This window comes from Lampris incognitus, chromosome 1 (genome assembly GCF_029633865.1).
Source record: "Lampris incognitus isolate fLamInc1 chromosome 1, fLamInc1.hap2, whole genome shotgun sequence".
Classification (NCBI taxonomy): Eukaryota; Metazoa; Chordata; class Actinopteri; order Lampriformes; family Lampridae; genus Lampris; species Lampris incognitus.
In genome coordinates this window covers 16,763,631-16,782,673 of record NC_079211.1, presented here as the reverse complement: position 1 = coordinate 16,782,673, position 19,043 = coordinate 16,763,631, and the positions used below count along the sequence as shown (strand labels likewise).

Here is a 19,043-nt window from a genome sequence, read left to right as displayed (position 1 = left end):
AACAAATGAAAAGGTGGCTGCCATACAGGGTGCACCTTGTATTGTTTCCTTCGCAATAAGGTAGCTGTGCTAGAGCCACTGCATTGCTTACTGGATCAATCAGCATCTTGGAAGTGGACCAGATAACATGAAACTGCGTATATGAAGGCAAAGCAGTTATTCCAGACTGATGATGTTCTGGTGAATCATAATAAAACCCAGCCTCTAGTGCTGGTCTGCAACGTCTCTCCTCATGGGCTTGGGGCCCTACTGAGCCATGTTCAGCCAGATGGCTGCAAAGCACCTGTGAGCTTCACAAACCTTGAGATATGGAACTAATTGACAAAGAGGTGCTTGCTGTCATTTTTGCTGTGAGAAAATTCCACCAGTACCTGTTTGGCTGGTCATTTGTTGTCTACACAAATCACAAGCCACTGCTGGGCTTGCTGCATCACTCAAAGCCTGTGCCATAAGTCTTGTCTTCCTGCATGTTGCTTTGGAGTTTGATTATTTCGGCTTACCAATATGAGCTTTGCTATCGCCCGAGAAAGAAGGTGGCCAATGCTGATGCCCTGAGCCGTTTGCCACTCCCAGCTGCTTTCACAGAGACTCCATCACCACTCAAGGTTTTGCTGTTGGAGGAAGTTCCGGATGTGCCTCTCAATGCTGATCAAATTATAGCACCAACTGCAAAAGATCCTGTTTTGTCACAAGTTTTACAGTGGCTCATGAATGGGTGGCCTGATGGTGACAGTGAAAAATGTTTCAGTCCATTCCTTGTGCGGCATCATGAAATGTTTGTCCACAAGAACTGTGTGCTGTGGAGAAATATGGTCAGGATCCCAGAACAGGTGCAGAAGGAAGTGCTCACCTTACTACATGATGCCCACCCTGGAATTGTCCATATGAAGGGCCTTGCCCGTAGTTATGACAGGTGGCCAGGTATGGATGCCCAAGTGGAGGAAATAGTGATGAGGTGTTCAATGTGTCAGCAGTCATGGCATGCTCCACACAAGGCCCCCGCGCACCCCTGAGAGTGGAGTTTATCTGCATATCAATTTTGCAGGCCCTTTTCATGGGAAGGTCTCCCTCATTATGGTGGATTCATACTCACAGTGGTTAGAGGTTGAGCCGGTGAGCTCCGTGTCTTCCTCAGCTGTGATAACCACATTACGCAAGCTAATGGCAACCCATGGTCTCCCAGATTTGGTTGTTTCTGACAAGGCACAGCATTCACCTCAGCTGAATTCAAGAGATTAATGCAACAAAATAGCATCAGACATGACACCACTGCTCCATATCACCCATCACCCAATGGGCAATCTGAGCGTATGGTACAGACAACTTAGGAATGTGTAGGAAGAATTGTTCAGGGAGACTGGCCAACACACCTTCCAGGTTTCTGCTAACACAGCATACCACACCTCACCCAGTGACCCAGAAGAATCCAGCTGAAATGTTGATGGGCCGCCGCTTGACAACAGCTTTGGACATTCTACATCCAGACCTTGGATCAGACATGCAACAAAAAACAGCAGAGAGCTGCAGAGAAAGGTCAAGACACCATGAGGCAGTTCCAGGTTCATAATGTGTGCCTGGAGAAATTTTTGATATCACAGATCCCCTGTCTTACAGAGTGCAAGCTGAGGATGGTCAAGTGCACTGGTGTCGTGTGGAGAAACACATGGTGTGACTTCCCTCAACAACTCAGCACCATCCCCTGCCTAAATGTGGGGATTTTGAAGACCGTTTAAGCTGCCCTCCAAGCACCGAACCTGACAGTGGGCCTTCGGACAACAGCCAGCCAGAGATCCTGCCCACTCCTCAGTCACATCCAAGTTTACAGACCTCTTTACATGCCCTCTGCTCTGACTCCTCAAGAGAAACTCTGATGGCCAGTGTGTCTGAGGAGTCCCCCAAAATGCTACCAGAGTTTTGAATAGTGGGGAGTAGGGCTGCACGATATATCGTTTCAGCATCATCATCACGATGTGCGCATGCACAATAGTCAATCGCAGGACGTGCGATGTGAGTTAAGGCAAATTAACTCAGACACCTCATGCTACATCTTTTTGCTGCTTGACACAAAAGGAAAACTTGCACAGTTCTCGTTTTCCATGACTAATCTACAAAAGAACGATATAACAATTCACTCTGATTTAATGCTTAGAACTTTGTCATTTCTTGCTCCGTTTGGACAAATGACACATCGACGTGTTTGTCCACTTCTCGACTAGGGATAAACGGATTGCAGTTATATATGGGATCGACTGAGTCATAAAAATTAACATTCTAGTTAATAGTGGACTGGTTGCGGGTGGGTGAAATAATGATTAATGAGGAAAATATTAATTACATTTCTAAAATATGAGCATATTTTAAGCGTTGTTTTTCGTCAGGCACAAATTAGCAGACTAGACTCTCATTGCGCCGTTCGCAGCGTCTATTTGTCTTAAGCAGCAATGGAGGTAAAAAAGAACCGAGAGAAAATTTAAAAAAAAAGGAGAATTACAATCCAAAAAAAAAAAGGGAGGGTAGAAAAGTTCCATGTGGGATCAATTTGGTGAAATATTTAACCATGACATACGTGTCAAGTGCTGGGTATGTCATATGCAACAGCTGCGAAGTGCTGTATGTAGTATATGATAGCCACAAAACTGGCGTCTCAGACTTGACGTAATATGTTACCATATCATCACGTTTACATACATCCCACTGAGAAATAATGATAACGTGTGATCGGGTGCGGGCCTCTAAATCGGAAAAAATAACTCACTTGGGTGGGTGGCAGGTGGATGATTGTGCGTAAATGCAGATTCAGTTGACGTCAGAGCCGATCAGCGTATCACTATTCTCAGTCGTCACTCCGCATCATCTGTCTGGCTCCATCTCCTCCTCTTCCCATACAGACAGAGGAAAAAAGGCCTCGCTCACTTTTCACAATTTCCCAACACCTCCCCTACAAAATCACCGTTCTGGAATGATTAGCTCTTTCCAAATAGAGCTATTCAAGTTTTCCGGTGAAAATTCATTTATATATTTTTTTTCATATCGCAATATGTATCGCAGGAAAAAAAATATCACATTCTGTTTTTTCCAATATCATGCAGGCCTAGCGGGGAGGAAAGGGTGTTATGCACTGGATTATTCTAAGAGATAGTTTAGAAATGCATTGTTCTCAAAGGTGATATATACTGGCTACTGTAGTCAGGAAGTTCAGATAAGACGGCATTGTTGCTTGACATGACCGTAACTTGTAAGCTATAGAGTTTTCCAGAATAAATGGCCCCTGAGCATTACTCCTGCAGTTGCCTCCTCCTTTCAACAGCACCCGACATGACAATGCTTTTTTCCCTGTGTTCATACCCTTCTTATCTCGACAGATCCTCCTAATTACCCTTCTCTATTGCCTTTTTCTCCCTTTTTTGTATTGGCAAAAGATTTTGTCAGCTCATAGCTCCTCTTAGCTCCACCCTCCGTTCCTTTCTTTCTGATCTCTGTTCCGCAGGTTACCCACTTGATTGTGCTGTCTCTCTCTCTGTCGCCCCTCTCTCTTTTGTCTTTTTTTTCCAACCACCCTTCTCTTCCTCTCTCCTGTTGGCCACAGTGTTTGCTTTGCCATTGTTTATCCATTTCTCTCTTGTTTGCTCTGATGAGATTGGCTGGGTACACATGCACACGTGCATACACACACAAGCACGCACACAACGTGTACCCTCCACGGGGACACTGAAACCCCAACAGACCGAATTTAAATACAGTACTTATCTGTAAAACACAACTGTTAATGCTGGGAGTCATACATGCACAGACACACATGCATTTATATAGGCATATATGTACACACACACACACACGCACAAATACACGTACACACACAAAAATATAAAAATACACACACATACCTGAGCACGAGATAAGGCTGATGTGTCTCTGGGGTGTACTTAACATGGGATGTGGATCAATCGTAGCTCTGGTTTCCATGATCCAAAGCTTCAAGTTGGATCAAAGGAGGCATGAATCTGCCGCTGTCTTTCTCATGTACATCGCTACATCGTTGCAATGGCGCCCTGGCTTAAAGTGTAGCTCTTCTGTAACAAATTTGACGCCAAATGGACGATTAAGTTTTGCTTTGTTTCTTAAAAGCTGATAAGATATCTCATTTGATCAACCCCCCCAACACCCACACCCCAAGTTACCAGTTCTTATCCAGGCTGCGAGCAGTATTGCACTGTTGCCTGTCAATATTGTACTGTTGCCTGTAAAAGTCACCCATCTATCATAGCCTCATGGCCCTATCGGACACTGTGGTATCTGTCAATACATTTGTGTGTCTTGTGTGTTGGCAAGGGGAATGCAGTCATCAGACCCTCCAGGGCCTGCGTTACAGAGCATTTCAATGGCACCACATTTGTATTCTGAAGATCTCTGGATACAGCTAAGAAAAGAGGAGGACAAATACCGTGATGAAGACAATGTGAATATTCAGCGCTTTATTCTTGTTTTTCCTCAAGGTCTCGCAGCTCTTTCTTTTCCCTCTGTCGCTGTCCCTACAGATACTTTTTTTTTTTTACAAAAGATGAAAAAGAAAGCAAGAGGAATGAAAGTCTTACCATAAAAGACTTTTTTCCTTATAAACTTTTCAGTTGCGAAAAAGGGGAGGCGGGGGTGATGTGTTTTTTAACTTCAGAGGTGCTAACCCACTTACTTTCTAGTCACATCTTGACTTTTGGAGATGAAGGACAACATGTCCTGAGATTGAAAATGAAAGTTGTTTTTTTTTTTTTATTGACAAAGCTGTTGCTGAGAAAAACACAACGCTGTCGCCCAGGGCTATCGTTTTAGCTGTGGCATCAAGAGAAAAAAAAGTGATTATCGGTGTGTCTAAGCATCTGCGGTCGACTAACTAATTAGTAGTCGTAATAACCTGAGTCCTTCGGTGGATTGGCTGGACTCAATGGCCCCATTATAGCCACATTGTTGATGGACTGAGCGGCAAATACGGCAGACATAATTATTCCATATTATGAGCAGTCTCTAAATAGAATTTATTAGATTTCTCTTTGTCCTTGATTCCAAGTCTTTGGAGAGCAGAGTAAATTCACTCCATCCCTCTCTTCTGTCTCTGGTGTACAGGGACAGCCTGATTGTGTCCATGCGTCCCATGGCGCCGCCCCTATTTAAAGCCTTGGTTGTAACTTTCTTCTGTCTCACACATGTTGAGGTAGAGGTCAAAACTATTTTGGATGTAGGTCTTCACAGATCTCGCCACGTCGTGATTCAATGAAGTCTGTGTTTAGCCAAACGTCCTGCATCTATCTTCATTTATTTTACTACTTTATTAATCCGGGGCAATTCGCTTCATTTAACCCATCCTAGCTGTGTAGCTAGGAGGAGTGAGCAGCCTCCGTGCAGCACCCGGGGACCAACTCCAGTTCTTCTATTGCCTCGGTCAGGGGCTCAGTCAAACCCTAACATGCATGTCTTTTTGATGGTGGGGGAAACCGGAGCACCCGGAGAAAACCCACCTCAGACATGGGGAGACATGCAAACTCCACACAGAGGACGACCTAGGATGACCCCCCCCCCCCCCAAGGTTGGACAACCCCGGGTTTTGAACCCGGGACCTTCTTGCTGTGAGGCGACAGCACTAACCACTGGGCCACCATGCCGCCATCTTGGAGAGATACGTTGAGCAGTTCATTCTTAGACATTTTACTGGAGAGCTGAATTAGCGCATTTAAAGCCAGTCTTGAAGATGGTAGATCGCTGGTATCAGTAACTATGTTGGTCTTTGACCATTCCACATCGTTGGGATCCTTTCAAAACCAAACAGTCACCACTACTGTTGTGTCAGCACCTCCTCCACCTCTCCAGTACAAAAAACCACATGTTTAAAGTCTGAATTGTATCTACTGATGTTGTAGCATCTGTTGCTAAAGATGTTTTCAGAGCTTTGGATGCTACATCTGCTTGTTAACAATGAAAAGATGTTTCTTCCAAGTCGCCACTTAAATGTAGTGGTGAGTAAATATTTAGGATTGTAGCTTTAACACAACAATAGTCGGTAGTAGATACACTTAAACAATTTGATCCCAATCTAATCCTGCTAATTATTGATAGTTGATAGTAGCTGGGGAAAAAAAAAAAGCTCAGCCGTTTTCAGAATGATTCTTTTTGAAAATAGAGCTGTAATATAGTCTCGGTTCAGCAAGCGTACTGTGTGTAACAGGACTTGCACACTTCTGCCTCGGCATCTGGGGCCATGGATCATAAGTGTGTTTGTCCATATTTTATCCACTTAAATGTGTGGAAGTTACGGGTTCTCAAGGTCTGTTTTTTAGATTTACCAGACTCTCTTCTTTGTGGTGACACGCTTGCCAAGGTAAAGGGCTGCAATGCACGGGTTGTAGCTCCTCGCAAAAATATTTTGTTTGTGTGTGTGTGTTTTGTATTCAGTGGCCTTGGGAGAAACCTTTAAGAAAAAAAATTGTTTGAGTGTGTGTAGTCTTGGCATCTCTTCTTAATGAGTTGCGGTGTCCAGTAGTTGGAATAATCCCAGAATCGCCGCTTTTTTTGTGTCCGAGCCACTTTACATTCCTGTGGCCTGTATCACTGTCTATCATTGCCATCCATTTGTCTAACCCTCCCTCCCTGTCTCTCTCTCTCTGGTTCTCTTTCCCTCCATTCTCAGGTCGCCCCCTCCCTCCGACCTCCTCCTCCTCCCTGCTCCCTCCGTCTCTCCCGTCGTCCTCCTCCGCCCCCCACCACCCCTCACCTGGCCCGTCTCCGCCGATCAGGGAGTGTCAGGTGCCGCTGCTGGAGAAAAACTCCGCGCCCCGCCCAGACGACTCATACCTGCTCCGAGCCCAGCCCTCCACCGCGGGTAAGAGAGGTGTCCATCCATCCATACATCCTTTCATTCATTTGTCTGGGCATCCATTCATGATCCATCAACTTTGCCGCTGCGTTACCGCTCACGTGTTCATTTCCCCGTATCGATTCCAATTAGTCTGTGCTTCGTGTTTGGTCCTTAGCGTCACGGCCCCGGCTGTATCTGTAAACTGTTGTCAGGGGTTTCTTATTACAAGCCTCTCAATGGGAATTTGATTCTATTCCGATGGCAAGTTTGAGGAGTAAGAGATTACAATGGAATGGCAGTAATCAGATTACTAAAAGAGGCAACTGTAATCCACCACATTTGCAGCTACTGGGAAACTCACAATGGACAGATACTTTGAGATGAGTGACTTTGAAATCATGATGTCTTACAATACTCGAAAGTAAATCTAGAGGGAGGAATAAATTTCTGTTGTAAGAGCATTAACACATATATCAATAGACAATCAATAAGAATGTTGATCATGGGTGTCCGGGTAGCGTAGTGGTCTATTCCGTTGCCTACCAACATGGGGATCGTCGGTTCGAATCCCCATGTTACCTCTGGCTTGGCCAGGCGTCCCTACAGACACAATTGGCTGTGTCTGCGGTGTGGGAAGCCGGATTTGGGTATGTGTCCTGGTTGCTGCACTAGCGTCTCCTCTGGTTGACGCTCCTCAGGGCGCCTGTTCAGGGGGGAGGGGGAACTGGGGGGGATAGCATGATCCTCCCACGTGTTACGTCCCCCTGGCGAAACGCCTCACTGTCAGGTGAAAAGAAGCGGCTGGTGACTCCACATGTATTGGAGGAGGCATGTGGTAGTCTGCAGCCCTCCCCAGATCGGCAGAGGGGGTGGAGCAGCGACCGGGACGGCTCGGAAGAGTTGGGTAATTGGCCAAGTACAAGTACAGTTGGGGAGAAAAGGGGGGTCCAGAATAGGTTGGTCAGTTACATAAACTGCTTTTGTCATCGCTCTATCAATTTTAGAGGAATTAAAAGCAATAAGATGTTATTATGTAATGTGAGTTGCATGGTGGTTTCAGCGGGGTATTTTGAGTTACAAGTTACACATTTCAAGACCTTAAGCACATGGCAAATAAATAACATGAAAATGGCAAAGATTCAGAGGGGAAGTCGTCGCATCAAAACTGTTCACATCGATGCGAATCCAGAACACTTCATCCAGAATCCCAGGAAGGTTTTACGCCACGGATTCATCATCATCTGGTGAAAATGACTTGCTCGTACTAATTCTAACAAATGAGAAAAGAAAAGAATCTGGGGTGCATCCAGTCTTGGAGAGGCGGGGGGAGGGGGGGCACATGGGGCATTTCACCGTCTAATTCAAGAGCTCAACCTGCACCATGGCTGCTGCAGGCAGAACTTCACGATGGCAGGGAGCCAGTTGCAGCATGTTTCAGAGACGCTGCCCCCCCCCCCCCCCAATTTGAGAAGACCGGGGCATGGTACAGGGAGCCAAATGACCCTGTGAGCGGTTGAACCCATTCTTTCAGGGGGGGTAGGAGTGGGGTAAAATCAACACCGTTGCGAATAAGATAAATGTCACGTTTTTGCAGGGTAGAATTTCGCGTTGTTTGTGTGTGGTTCAATTCTGTAATACATTTTTAATTATTTTGCTGACATGCAAATAAATTGAGCAAAAAAAAAAAAAAGTGCTTGATGTAAAATGGGCTTATCGTCCGCAATCCCTATAAACAATCGCTGAGAAACAAAGGGCAAAACTAGATTGGGTGTGATAGTGTGTATGAACTTATTTTTCAATATTGATAAACCTCCGTAAAATAGAATTTATTGGGAGTTAAATTATTATTTAAGGTTTGGCAGTATGATCACTGTAGCATCCTACTAGCCTCAATGGTTCAAGCCTCTCTGTCATTACTGGACCCTTACTAGTTTGTCAAGAGGGTCTGTGTGAATCTTACAACTGTATTTCTCACACACACACACACACACACACACATTTCTCAGCGATGAGTTTATTTGTTAGCATTCACATTCATTTTCAGCAATTAGAAACTCCGAGCCAACTTTTTCTCTCTCAATCAATCTCTTTCTTCCTTTGTTGCCATCTATTTCTATTTCTATATTTCCCCTCTCTCTCCCACCTGTCTCTTTGTTTTGCACCCATCCACTACCACTACTACCCCTTACCTGTCTCACTCTGCCCCCCTCTCTCCACCTCTCTCTCTCTCTCTCTCTCTCTCTCTCTCTCTCTCTCTCTCTCTCTCTCTCTCTCTCTCTCTCTCTCTCTCTCTCTCTCTCTCTCTCTCTCTCTCTCTCTCTCCCATTCCTCTGTGCATTTGCAGTGGTAATCAGCAGATATATTTAGCAGAGGGTTGGGGTAAGGGGAGGGGGGTGTGGGTAGAGAAGTCCTAATGTGATTTTTGGTGGAATACAATCTATTGTTAATGGCGTTAGGCTCTCCTTTGATCCAGTATAAATCTTCATTAGGGAAGGCCCGGGTCCCAGGTTCAAGAGCAACGTGATTAGGAGGCTTTTAAAATGACGTTACATCGGGCTTCTAATTGGTTTACTGTTTGCTGGGGCAACATCAATCATTGGCCCGGTAACCGCACAGCAAATAAATTCACTCTGCCACGGACACCCTAATGGCAGATGCAGGCAGAGAGGGAGAGTGTGGCTTGCAGGCATGCACGCTCTCTCGCTCTCTTTCTCTCTCTTCTCATTCATGTATACACGCGCTTTCCTATTTCGGGCCTCTTTTAGACTCAGCCGTATACGCAGACATAAAGAGAGAAAGGAAGAGCGAGACAGACAGAGCAGCAGAGCAAGAGAGACCCAAAGAGGGAGATGGAGGGCAGAGACGGAGAAAGTCACATTTTGACTTGTGGTGTTCTTTAATGAGACATCTTGCATGGAAACGAAAACAAAAAATACAAAGCATGCCAACTGACAAACACAGACAAAGACGCAGAGAAGAGACAGCGGAAGTCAAAGACGCGGGGAAATAGTAAAAGTGGATAATAGGGAGGGCAAGCTGAGAGGGAAAGAGAGACGGAGGGAGATTTGGATGGAGGGGGAATAACATGGAAATAAAATTGCAAATTGCCGTATCTCCGAGCCAGGGCAGAAGATCTAATGGGTGCAGAGACAGCCCTTGGCTTTGGGCATCCGTTAAAATCCACCTAAATGACTTTAAAGTGGCAATCTGGCGCAGCGTAAACACATGCTGCTATATTGGACGTTAACGGAGCAGGGTCTGTGTGGAAGAAAAAAAATCCCACACACATGTACAACTAGTATGCATGTAAGTGAATCCATGCACATATGTGAGAGCATGCACGAGTGAGTGGTGTCTATGCAGAAATGTGTGTGTGTGCGTGTGCATGTGTGTGTGTGTGTGTGTGTGTGTGTGTGTGTGTGTGTGTGTGTGTGTGTGTGTGTGTTTGCGTGTGGTCCTGTAGAGAGTGAACGCTGGGCAGGAAATGAGACTTACCAAGCCAGGCAGAAACTGGCCACAGTGAGATAATCCTCAGGAAGTAGCAAGCTGTGTGTTTGTGTTTGTGTGTGTGTCTGGGTCTGTGCGTGGTGTGTGTTTTTTGTGTAAAGAAGTCCCAGCATTACTTCAGCTAACAGGTGGACAGACTTGACTTGTGTCACTAGTGAGGCGTGACAGGTGAACGAGAACGAAACGTCATCGGCGGGGATTGGCTGGGAATTGGGTCCACGAATGTTTACATGGGAATACTGTCTGGCTCTGAGCACCTGTCTGGGAAAACTCCCCCGGAACACTGGGAGAGCTGAGATGGCCAAACGGAGCGTAGCAGATCGCTCCTGGAAAGAGCTAGCGTTAGTGCTGTCTCTGGTCATTCATTATGCATGGGGAACGCGAAGCTATTTTTATCCCAAACCCCCTTCTAAAGTGGCGAGCTAGCTCCTGCCAGGGAAGTCACCTCAAGTTGCTACCGAAGTGCTGAATGTTTAATAAGTGTGTTGAAACAAATCTGCAGAAACAAACATACAACAAAGACACACTCCCTTTTCCAGCACTAATGTTATTCTCCTTAAAGAAAGAAGCGCACTTTATTTGTCATCGTGAGCAAGCGTACAACAACATCCATCCTCTGCATTGAACCCATTTTATGTAAGTGTGATTTTGTTGTAGCAATGGGATTATTCATGTGCGCAAGCATGTGTGTGTGTGCATACGTGGGTTTGCGTGTGTGCATGTATATGTGTTTATGAAGGCTGTTTTGGCTGAATTTGATGACTCTTCTCTAGCGGATTACTGCCTCCTAATTAGACAGAGATGAGTAGCCAAGGCAGAGGCAGTGTGTACATGTATGTGTGTGTGTGTGTGTGTGTGTGTGTGTGTGTCTGTACATGTGCATGTATTTTCTGTGTGTTTGTCTTTTTTAAGTGTTTGCGTTACGAATTCTGGCATGTTTTTACACAAATAACCCAACATGTCCTCATGTGTGTGCGTGCATGCATGTACACTTAGTGTGTGTGCTTGAGTGCATGGTTTTGGCTTTGTGTGCATGCATGCCGCCTGTCTGTATGCGAGACTGTGTGTCTTGGTTTCACCTCAAGCTCTTCTTCCATTGTTTTCAGCCTCCAGGTGCGAGAGGAATGACAAACGAGAGGCCTGTGACATACTGAGGCAGACAGAACATATCATGCCCACGGGAACGGCATCTTAAAGCACAGGGAGCATAACAATTAGCTTGGACAATAGGTGCCCGACCAAGAATAACGGGTATCATTATAGATTTTTTTTTAAAATCTTACACAAAAGGATAGATGCTGTAGCAATGTAGGTCGGAAGGTAAAGAAATTAGAGGAAGAGGTGGCAGAGAGAAAGATTGAAAGACAGAAAGAGAGGAGACGGTAAGAGCGGGAAGGGCACTCGAGCCGAGTCCTGGGATGGTCTCTTTTTATGTGCTGAATGAGCAGTTCTGGTCTCTTCCTGATCCTCTCTCACATGCACACAACCACGCACACATGCGCAAACATAAATGCACGCACTCTACCCTGCGACTTTCTGCGTTAACCACAGAAAATGTCAATAAACAGTTTGCCCATCCGGGTCTGGAAAACAAACTGCCTCGGATGATTTCTGTTGCCAGTGGACCACATGGCCGTGCACAAGAACACACACACACACACACACACACATGCGTGTAGGCAGACACACACACACTGTGAGATTAATATGGTGTAGCGAGCCCCTGCCTCTCACTGCTGTGTGCATGCACCGTGTGTTTTTGTGGCGAGGCAGGTTAGCAGACAGGCTAATGCTCTTCTGTTGGATGGTGCTCATCCGTGCTGGCTAGCATGATGAATTTACGGGGATTAGCCTGGGCCAAACTCACCAGCTACATCTACTCCCCTCTCCAGTCACAGGAGACACCGGCTGGCTCAAACTGGGTCAGACTTCAACAGCAGCGAGGAGGCTCTGAGTCCTTTCTGGCGACTGTGAAAACAAAATACAAAGACGCTGACAAAATCTTTACTCGACCCTTGTTTACTTTATAGTGTTGTAAAGATGTGAGCGCGAGAGATAAGGTGAGAAACGAGAGCGAGCGAGGGAAAGAAAGAAAAAGATAAAAGTGGATTAAGCGTGATCTGCATGGCTGCTTCCTAATTGCTCTATTTCCTCTCTGCGTGTTTTGTATTTTATCAGAGTGGGTTCCTGGTGAAAACGCTGTTCCTATTAGCCTACTTGCAGACTGTCCTGTGGCGACTGGACAATTCTTCTAACGAAGCCGAAGTCCCCTATCTTCCCTTCTTCCGTTATTGAATATGCAGACTTATCATGTCCAGCCTCCTCCTTGACTCGTCCTACCTGTGTTTCATTGCTAAGACAGATTTGTGTTGCTGGTTTTCTGTGGGCAATATAATGTGCTGTTTTCTACACTACTCCAGTGTTATATTTGTTTTGTTTGTTTAAGCTGAACCGAAATGGTTGTTTAGCCTCGATTCTCAGGGAGACCTGACGAGCTCTAAAGAAAATATTTTGGTATTTGAAGTCAAAATGAGAGTACATTTCTTACTGCGCCGTAGCAAACACAAAAAAAATATCTGATCATAAATATTTTGCAGCTTTTTATTGATTTTTCCCCCAGGCCCCTTTTTTAAAACTTTTAAGAGAGAGGGAAACAGTTTTTTGATGTTTGTGTCTTGTTTCATTTTTAGTTTACATTCAGCTCAACATCATGAAGGCTGTAGAGGCACATACATCCAAATATCACACACATAAACGAAATACAGTATGCATTCTGTTTCTAATGGCAAATAATCCAGTGATAGTCAAGCACTTGGACTGCCTAAAGACGCTCTTGGTCTTCAGTGGTGTAGCTTGGACAAGCAAGTTGTAGAACGCACACACATACACACACGCTCTCACATAAAGGGCACAGCAGTTCATGAGAAACTAGGCCTAAAAAAAGCCATGTATTTTTCTTCCATCGAAGGTGACATATATAATTCATCTGAATTTGAATGGATCACTGTTCAATATTTATAGAGGAAAAGAGGACATAAGAAAAAATGCATGCAATTTTTTTAGGTAGTTTTGAAATGGGAGAGACGGCGCGATGTATGAGCATGAAAGCGCAGTACTTTAAATGTGCATATAGGTAAGGTTTTATGTGCACGTGTGCGTGCGTTCGTGCGTACGATGCAGTCACCTGTCCACGTGAGTTTGTGTTCTCGTGAGTTTCTGTTCTTATGCTGTTATTTTGTGTGGTCTTTGGTTGTTGTGTGTAGTGGTTGTTGGTGCGCTAAGGCTGAATAGAGGTATTTATGCAGATAGGGTGTTGTCACAGCTAGTTCGTGTTTACAGCTGCGGTCTAAATCAAGTCAATTTATTAAGAGGTTTGTCTCAAAACGCTTTTCAGATCAACAAAGGCAACAAACGGTTGCAAATGAAAACGGAAGATGAAAGCGGGGGAGAAGCAATTTTCTTCCGGTGTGGGAAGATGGCGGCGCCGGGGCGTGCTGCCGTTTGCAGCGGCCGCACCCAGTACCGATTACGCAGTGTCTTTTTGTCAATGTCTACGTTTAAGTTTGTGTCATCGTGTGAAGTTTATATTTTGTTCGTCGATTTCTCTTGGCTGGGAGAGCTGGCGCTGGATCGGCTGAGAGAGCCTGGTCTGCTGGTCCGAGGAGGAAACACCGAGGGCGGTTTGATGGTACGCGGAAGCGTGGCAGGCTAAGCTAACTGCTAGCCCACAGCCCCGCCCGAGAGGAAGCACCGAGGCGGTCTGGCGACGGCCTCGCCTAGCGTCGACTGTGCCGTGTTATTGTACTGGAGTGCGGGGGAGGTGTGTCTAAAGGTTTCTGGCTGGAGAGCTGGCGTTGGATCGGCTGGGGCTGCCTGGTCTGCGGTATCCGATGGGCCCGGGGACCACGGCCTTGCCTGGAGCTGCGCCGCAAGAGGGGACACCGAGGGCGGTCTGACGGGGCGCGGAAGCGGGGCAGGCTAAGATAACTGCTAGCCTGCTAGGAACCGGCAGTTCCGACAGTCATCCTGACTGGCGTTCGTTCTCTGGACGGTGGAGTTTTTGGACTGTGTTGTCGGCTGGTTTTATGTTTTTGGTGGTGATGTTTTTGGATATGTGTTTTTGTCTTTTGTGTTGCACTGCTGTGGGTTGGTGGAAACGGAATTTCGTTTCTTATGCGTACGTAGTACATTCAATGAAATGACAAATAAATTGATCCTGATACCTGATTCAATGCTCAAAATTAAAAAAAATAGTCTGAATTTGAGCACAATCTTATATCGCCATGTTGGTGTTGTTCCTACGACATAATTAATGTTGCTCCAGGCTCATCATTGCAACGGACCAATCACATTGTTGTGAGGTCGTGCCTTTGCGACATGAGGAAGAAGACTGAAAAAATACCAAAGCTTACCTAACATAACCTTAACCTAACACTTCAGATTTTCAGATTGATTTTATTTCGAACATGCTAAAATAGCAAAATAAAATACACAGGCAGGAATACAAGAACACCTGGAAATAACAGTGAACCTATTTTGCAAACTCTGTAACAACACAAGTCATAATTGGACCATGTTTGAAAAGGGCATAGGATGAAGTAAAGAACACTTACCTTACCCTAACCTTATAAGGTAAGGTAAGTGGGTAACTTTACCCTATAAGGTAATTTTCGACCATGTAAAGAACATTTACCTTACCCTAACCTTATAGGGTAAGGTAAGTGGGTTACCTTACCCTATAAGGTTATTTTCAAACATGGTCGAAAATTACTGACCATGTTCGAAAACGGCGTAGGATGAAGTAAAGAACACTTGCCTTACCCTAACCTTAACCGATAGCTAACCTTAAGCTAACTCTTTTTTTATTATTTTATTTCATTTATTTATTTATTTTCCTTTTTAGGTACTTTGTTGATCCCCATAGGGAAATTACGTCCAGCATTTAACCCATCCTAGCTGTGTAGCTAGCAGTTTTTCTTTTTTTTTATGGTGGGGCAAACCGGAGCACCCGGAAAAAACCCACCGCAGACACGAGGAGGATATGCAAACTCCACACAGAGGACGACCTGGGATGACCCCCAGGGTTTGAAGCCAGGACCTTCTTGCTGTGAGGTGACAGTGCTAACCACTGTGCTACCATGCCGCCCACGTACCTTACCCTAACCTTAACCAATGGCTAACCATAACCTAATCGATAGCTAACCCACAAGTTAATCCCACAACCGTCTTTTACCTCAAGTCACAAAGGCACGACAGCACAATACCCGATTGGTCCGTTGTAATGGAGCAACATTAATTATGATGTCATAGGAACAACACCAACACGGCAATATCAGATGTGGATGTGTGTGTGTTGGCAGGGGGGGGCTTTCTGAGTGGAGCAAATGAAACATTAGTTCAGTATCTAAGTCACTGTGTGCAATGCAGGTGTTTGTGTGTTGATGTTCATGTTTTAACTACAAGGACTGTATGTGCATGTGCATATGTCTGCCCCTCTCCCGAGAGTGTCTCCACACGCGCCGACAGATGTTTTGCGTCTGCCCCACGTAGTGGAGGTCAGGTCTCTCCACCTCCCTCCCTCTTCTCCTCCTCCCTTCCTCTTCTCTGCTTTCGCGAGCAGCTGTTTCTTCAGGGGCCATGTGGATGACACCTGCGTCTCAGTAACAGCACAGAGGAATCAGGTCACCTCTCTGATGGTCGCCATTACAGCTGGAGTTGAGCGGGAGCACACAGCACTGTTTCTGCACTAAACACACTTCTGGGGGGGGGGCAATGAAGCAGGGAGAAAGAAGGGCAGACCGGCAGGAAAAGTAGTTAAGATGCAAGGGTGAGGCAGCATAGGTACAATTGCTACAAAGTTTGATATTTGGCTCTGTGTATATGTGGATGTGGAAACAGTGTGTGATGACCCCAGCTCCGCCCCTGTCACACCTACATGCTCAAGCACTACATTTCCCATTCACAACTTCACCTTCTCTGCTGCTCACTAACCCATCCCTCTTTTCTTACATGACACCCCGATGTACTGACAGTGTGGTGACCACCTTTTGTAAATCCTGTCGTCCTAACATATTAAAATATAATCCCAATTGAGTTGTGGTTTATCAGCAGTTGCAGAAGAGATACAGCCACTGCGGACGATCCTCGAATGGGAGTTTGAAGATACAGACATGGATTTCTTGACTGACTGATTACTTGAATATCAAAAACTAAATCACTATTATGAGACGGACCTGTGATGAATTTTTATTTTCTAATTTGTTTTTTAACAAATCTCGAGCTACGCTGTCCTAATCTCCTGCCATGAATAAATGCACATCTGAACATCTTTATGATCGCCTGTGGAGGGGTCGTAGAGATGTCTATACACTGATGAGCCAAAACGTTATAACCACCTGCCTAATATGCTGTTGGTCCTCAGTGTGCCGCTAAAACAATGCCGACCCACTGAGGCATGGACTCTACAAGACCCCTGAAGGGGTCCTCTGCTATCTGGCACCAAAACATTCGCAGAAAATCCTTCAAATCCTGTGAGTTGCGAGGTGGAGCCACTGTGGATCGGACTTGTCGGTCCAGCACATCCCACAGACACTCAATCAGGTTGAGATCTGGAGAATTTTGAGGCTAGGGCAACACCTTGTGAACTCTTCATCATGTTCCTCAAACCATTCCCAATTTGTGTGCAGTGTGGCAGGGCAAATTATCCTGCTGAAAGGGCCACTGCCATCAGGGAATACCACTGCCATGAAGGGATGTACCTGGTCTGCAACGATGAATGAATGAATGATTTTATTTCAAACATGTTAAAATAACAATAAAATATATAGAAAGAATACAAAAACAAATGGAAATGACAGTGAACATATTTTGCAAACTCTCTGTAACAACACAAGTAATAACTAGTCCATGTTCGAAAAGGGCGTAGGATGAAGTAAAGAACTTTTCTGGTCCTATCCCTTTTTTATACATTATCAATCGAGTCAAAACAAAACAAAACTTTCAAAACAAAACAAAAATTAAAAAAAAGAAGAAAGACCAATGCATAGAAATCAACTATGTTTAGGTAGGTAGCATGTGTCAAATCGATGTCCACACTAATGGCCGGACCCAGGGTGTCCCAGCAGAACATTGCCCAGAGCATCATACTCCCTCGACTGGCTTGTCATTTTTCCATAGTGCATCCTGGTGCCATCACTTCCCCTGGTAAACGGCCCACATGTACACCGCCATCCAAGTGATCTAAAAGAAAATGGGACTCATTGGAGCAGGCGACCTTCTTGGACTGCTCCATGATCCAGTTCAAACACTCACGTGCCCATTGTTGGCACTTTCAATGATGGACAGGGGTCATGAACAGGGGTCCATCATGGGCATTCTGACTGGTCAGCGGCTATGCAGCCCCATACGCAGCAGGGTGTGATGCAATGTGTGTTGTGACACATTCCTCCTGTAACCAGCATAAAAATGTTCTGTGACGTGTGCCATAGTAGACCCTCTGTCGGTCTGGACCAAACAGGATAGCCTTTATTGCCCTCGCACATCGATGAGCCTTGGTTGCCCAACACCTTGTTGCCGGTTTGTAGTTTCTCTCTCCTCAGACCACTGTCTGTAGCTACTCACCTCTGCTGACCCGGAGCACCCCACAAGCCTTGTCGTTTCAGAGATGCTCTGACCCAGTCATCTGGCCATAACAATTTGGCCCTTGTCAAAGTGCTCGGGGTCTTTACTCCTGCCCATTTCTCCTGCGTCCAACATGTTGACTATGAAAACTGATTGTTCATTTACCATCTAATCTACCAAGACCTTGACATGTGCCCTTGTTTGTAGATGATCGATGCTATTTGGTTCACCTGTGAGTGGTCATAATGTTTTGGCTCATCAGTTTATTTCTTTCACTCCTCGGTGTTGTCTTTTTTTTCCTTCCTGTCTATCAGCTTGCTTGAGTTGGCCAGTAATGTAATGTGCACTACTTCCCTCTTACAAACATAATAGCCATAAACCTGTCATAACCTTAAAATTGACTGTGGCATTTGCAGAATCCTCTTCAGAGTTTTATTTTTTACAAGAAGCATGGGGGCCCTTCATAGACCCTCCGCAGAACTCCATAACACTAATTCTTGGAACACTGATAAATTCATAAATTGACCTTTAGAGAGGTTGTTAATGCAAGATTGGGTAGTGTACCTCTCCCTGGATGTGCGTTCCTCTGGTGGGCGTGGAAGGCATAGTGGGGATACATTATCACTGAAATTGGGTATTCCAAGTCATCAAATCAGTTTTAAACATGGACAAAGTATGTGATTAGTGGGATCTTGCCATCCCAAAGTTAACAACCCCTGCTGAGGAGACAAATGTCTCTCATACATAATCTGGAAAGATTATGGATCTCAAAACAATCCCTACAATCCATGGTTCGACTCTTCTAAGAGGACCAACAAACACATAAACAAGACCTGAAGGAATATTTTTCCACTCTCTCCAGCAGGATTCATGAAACACTTGACCAAGTAGAAGGGAGACTGAGGCAAAATGATGGACAAATATGTGCGATACCTATGGACCCAGATGTGACACACTAAAATGGTGGCTGAAATGACAACATTTGGTGTGACCAATTTTGCATGTCTTTTTTTGGGGGGGGGCACATGTGCATACAAAGATGCGCAGGTTGACTCAAATTTTTCGGAGCCTGCAG

The 19,043-nt window shown here is 45.3% G+C and overlaps 1 protein-coding gene across 4 annotated transcripts in view; it reads left to right on the top strand.

Moving 5' to 3' along the window:
* Positions 1-19,043, top strand: part of tenm2a (teneurin transmembrane protein 2a) — a 217,581-nt gene that overhangs the window by 121,607 nt on the left and 76,931 nt on the right. For 2 of the 4 annotated variants that reach the window (XM_056292265.1, XM_056292250.1), the window contains one exon: positions 6,674-6,865. The exons of 1 other annotated variant lie outside the window; for it this stretch is intronic. In XM_056292265.1, coding sequence (XP_056148240.1) covers positions 6,674-6,865 — 192 coding nt within the window. Of the gene's footprint in view, positions 1-6,673; positions 6,875-19,043 lie in introns of all 4 variants that reach the window. One more of the 4 variants, XM_056292257.1, reaches the window with a different exon arrangement.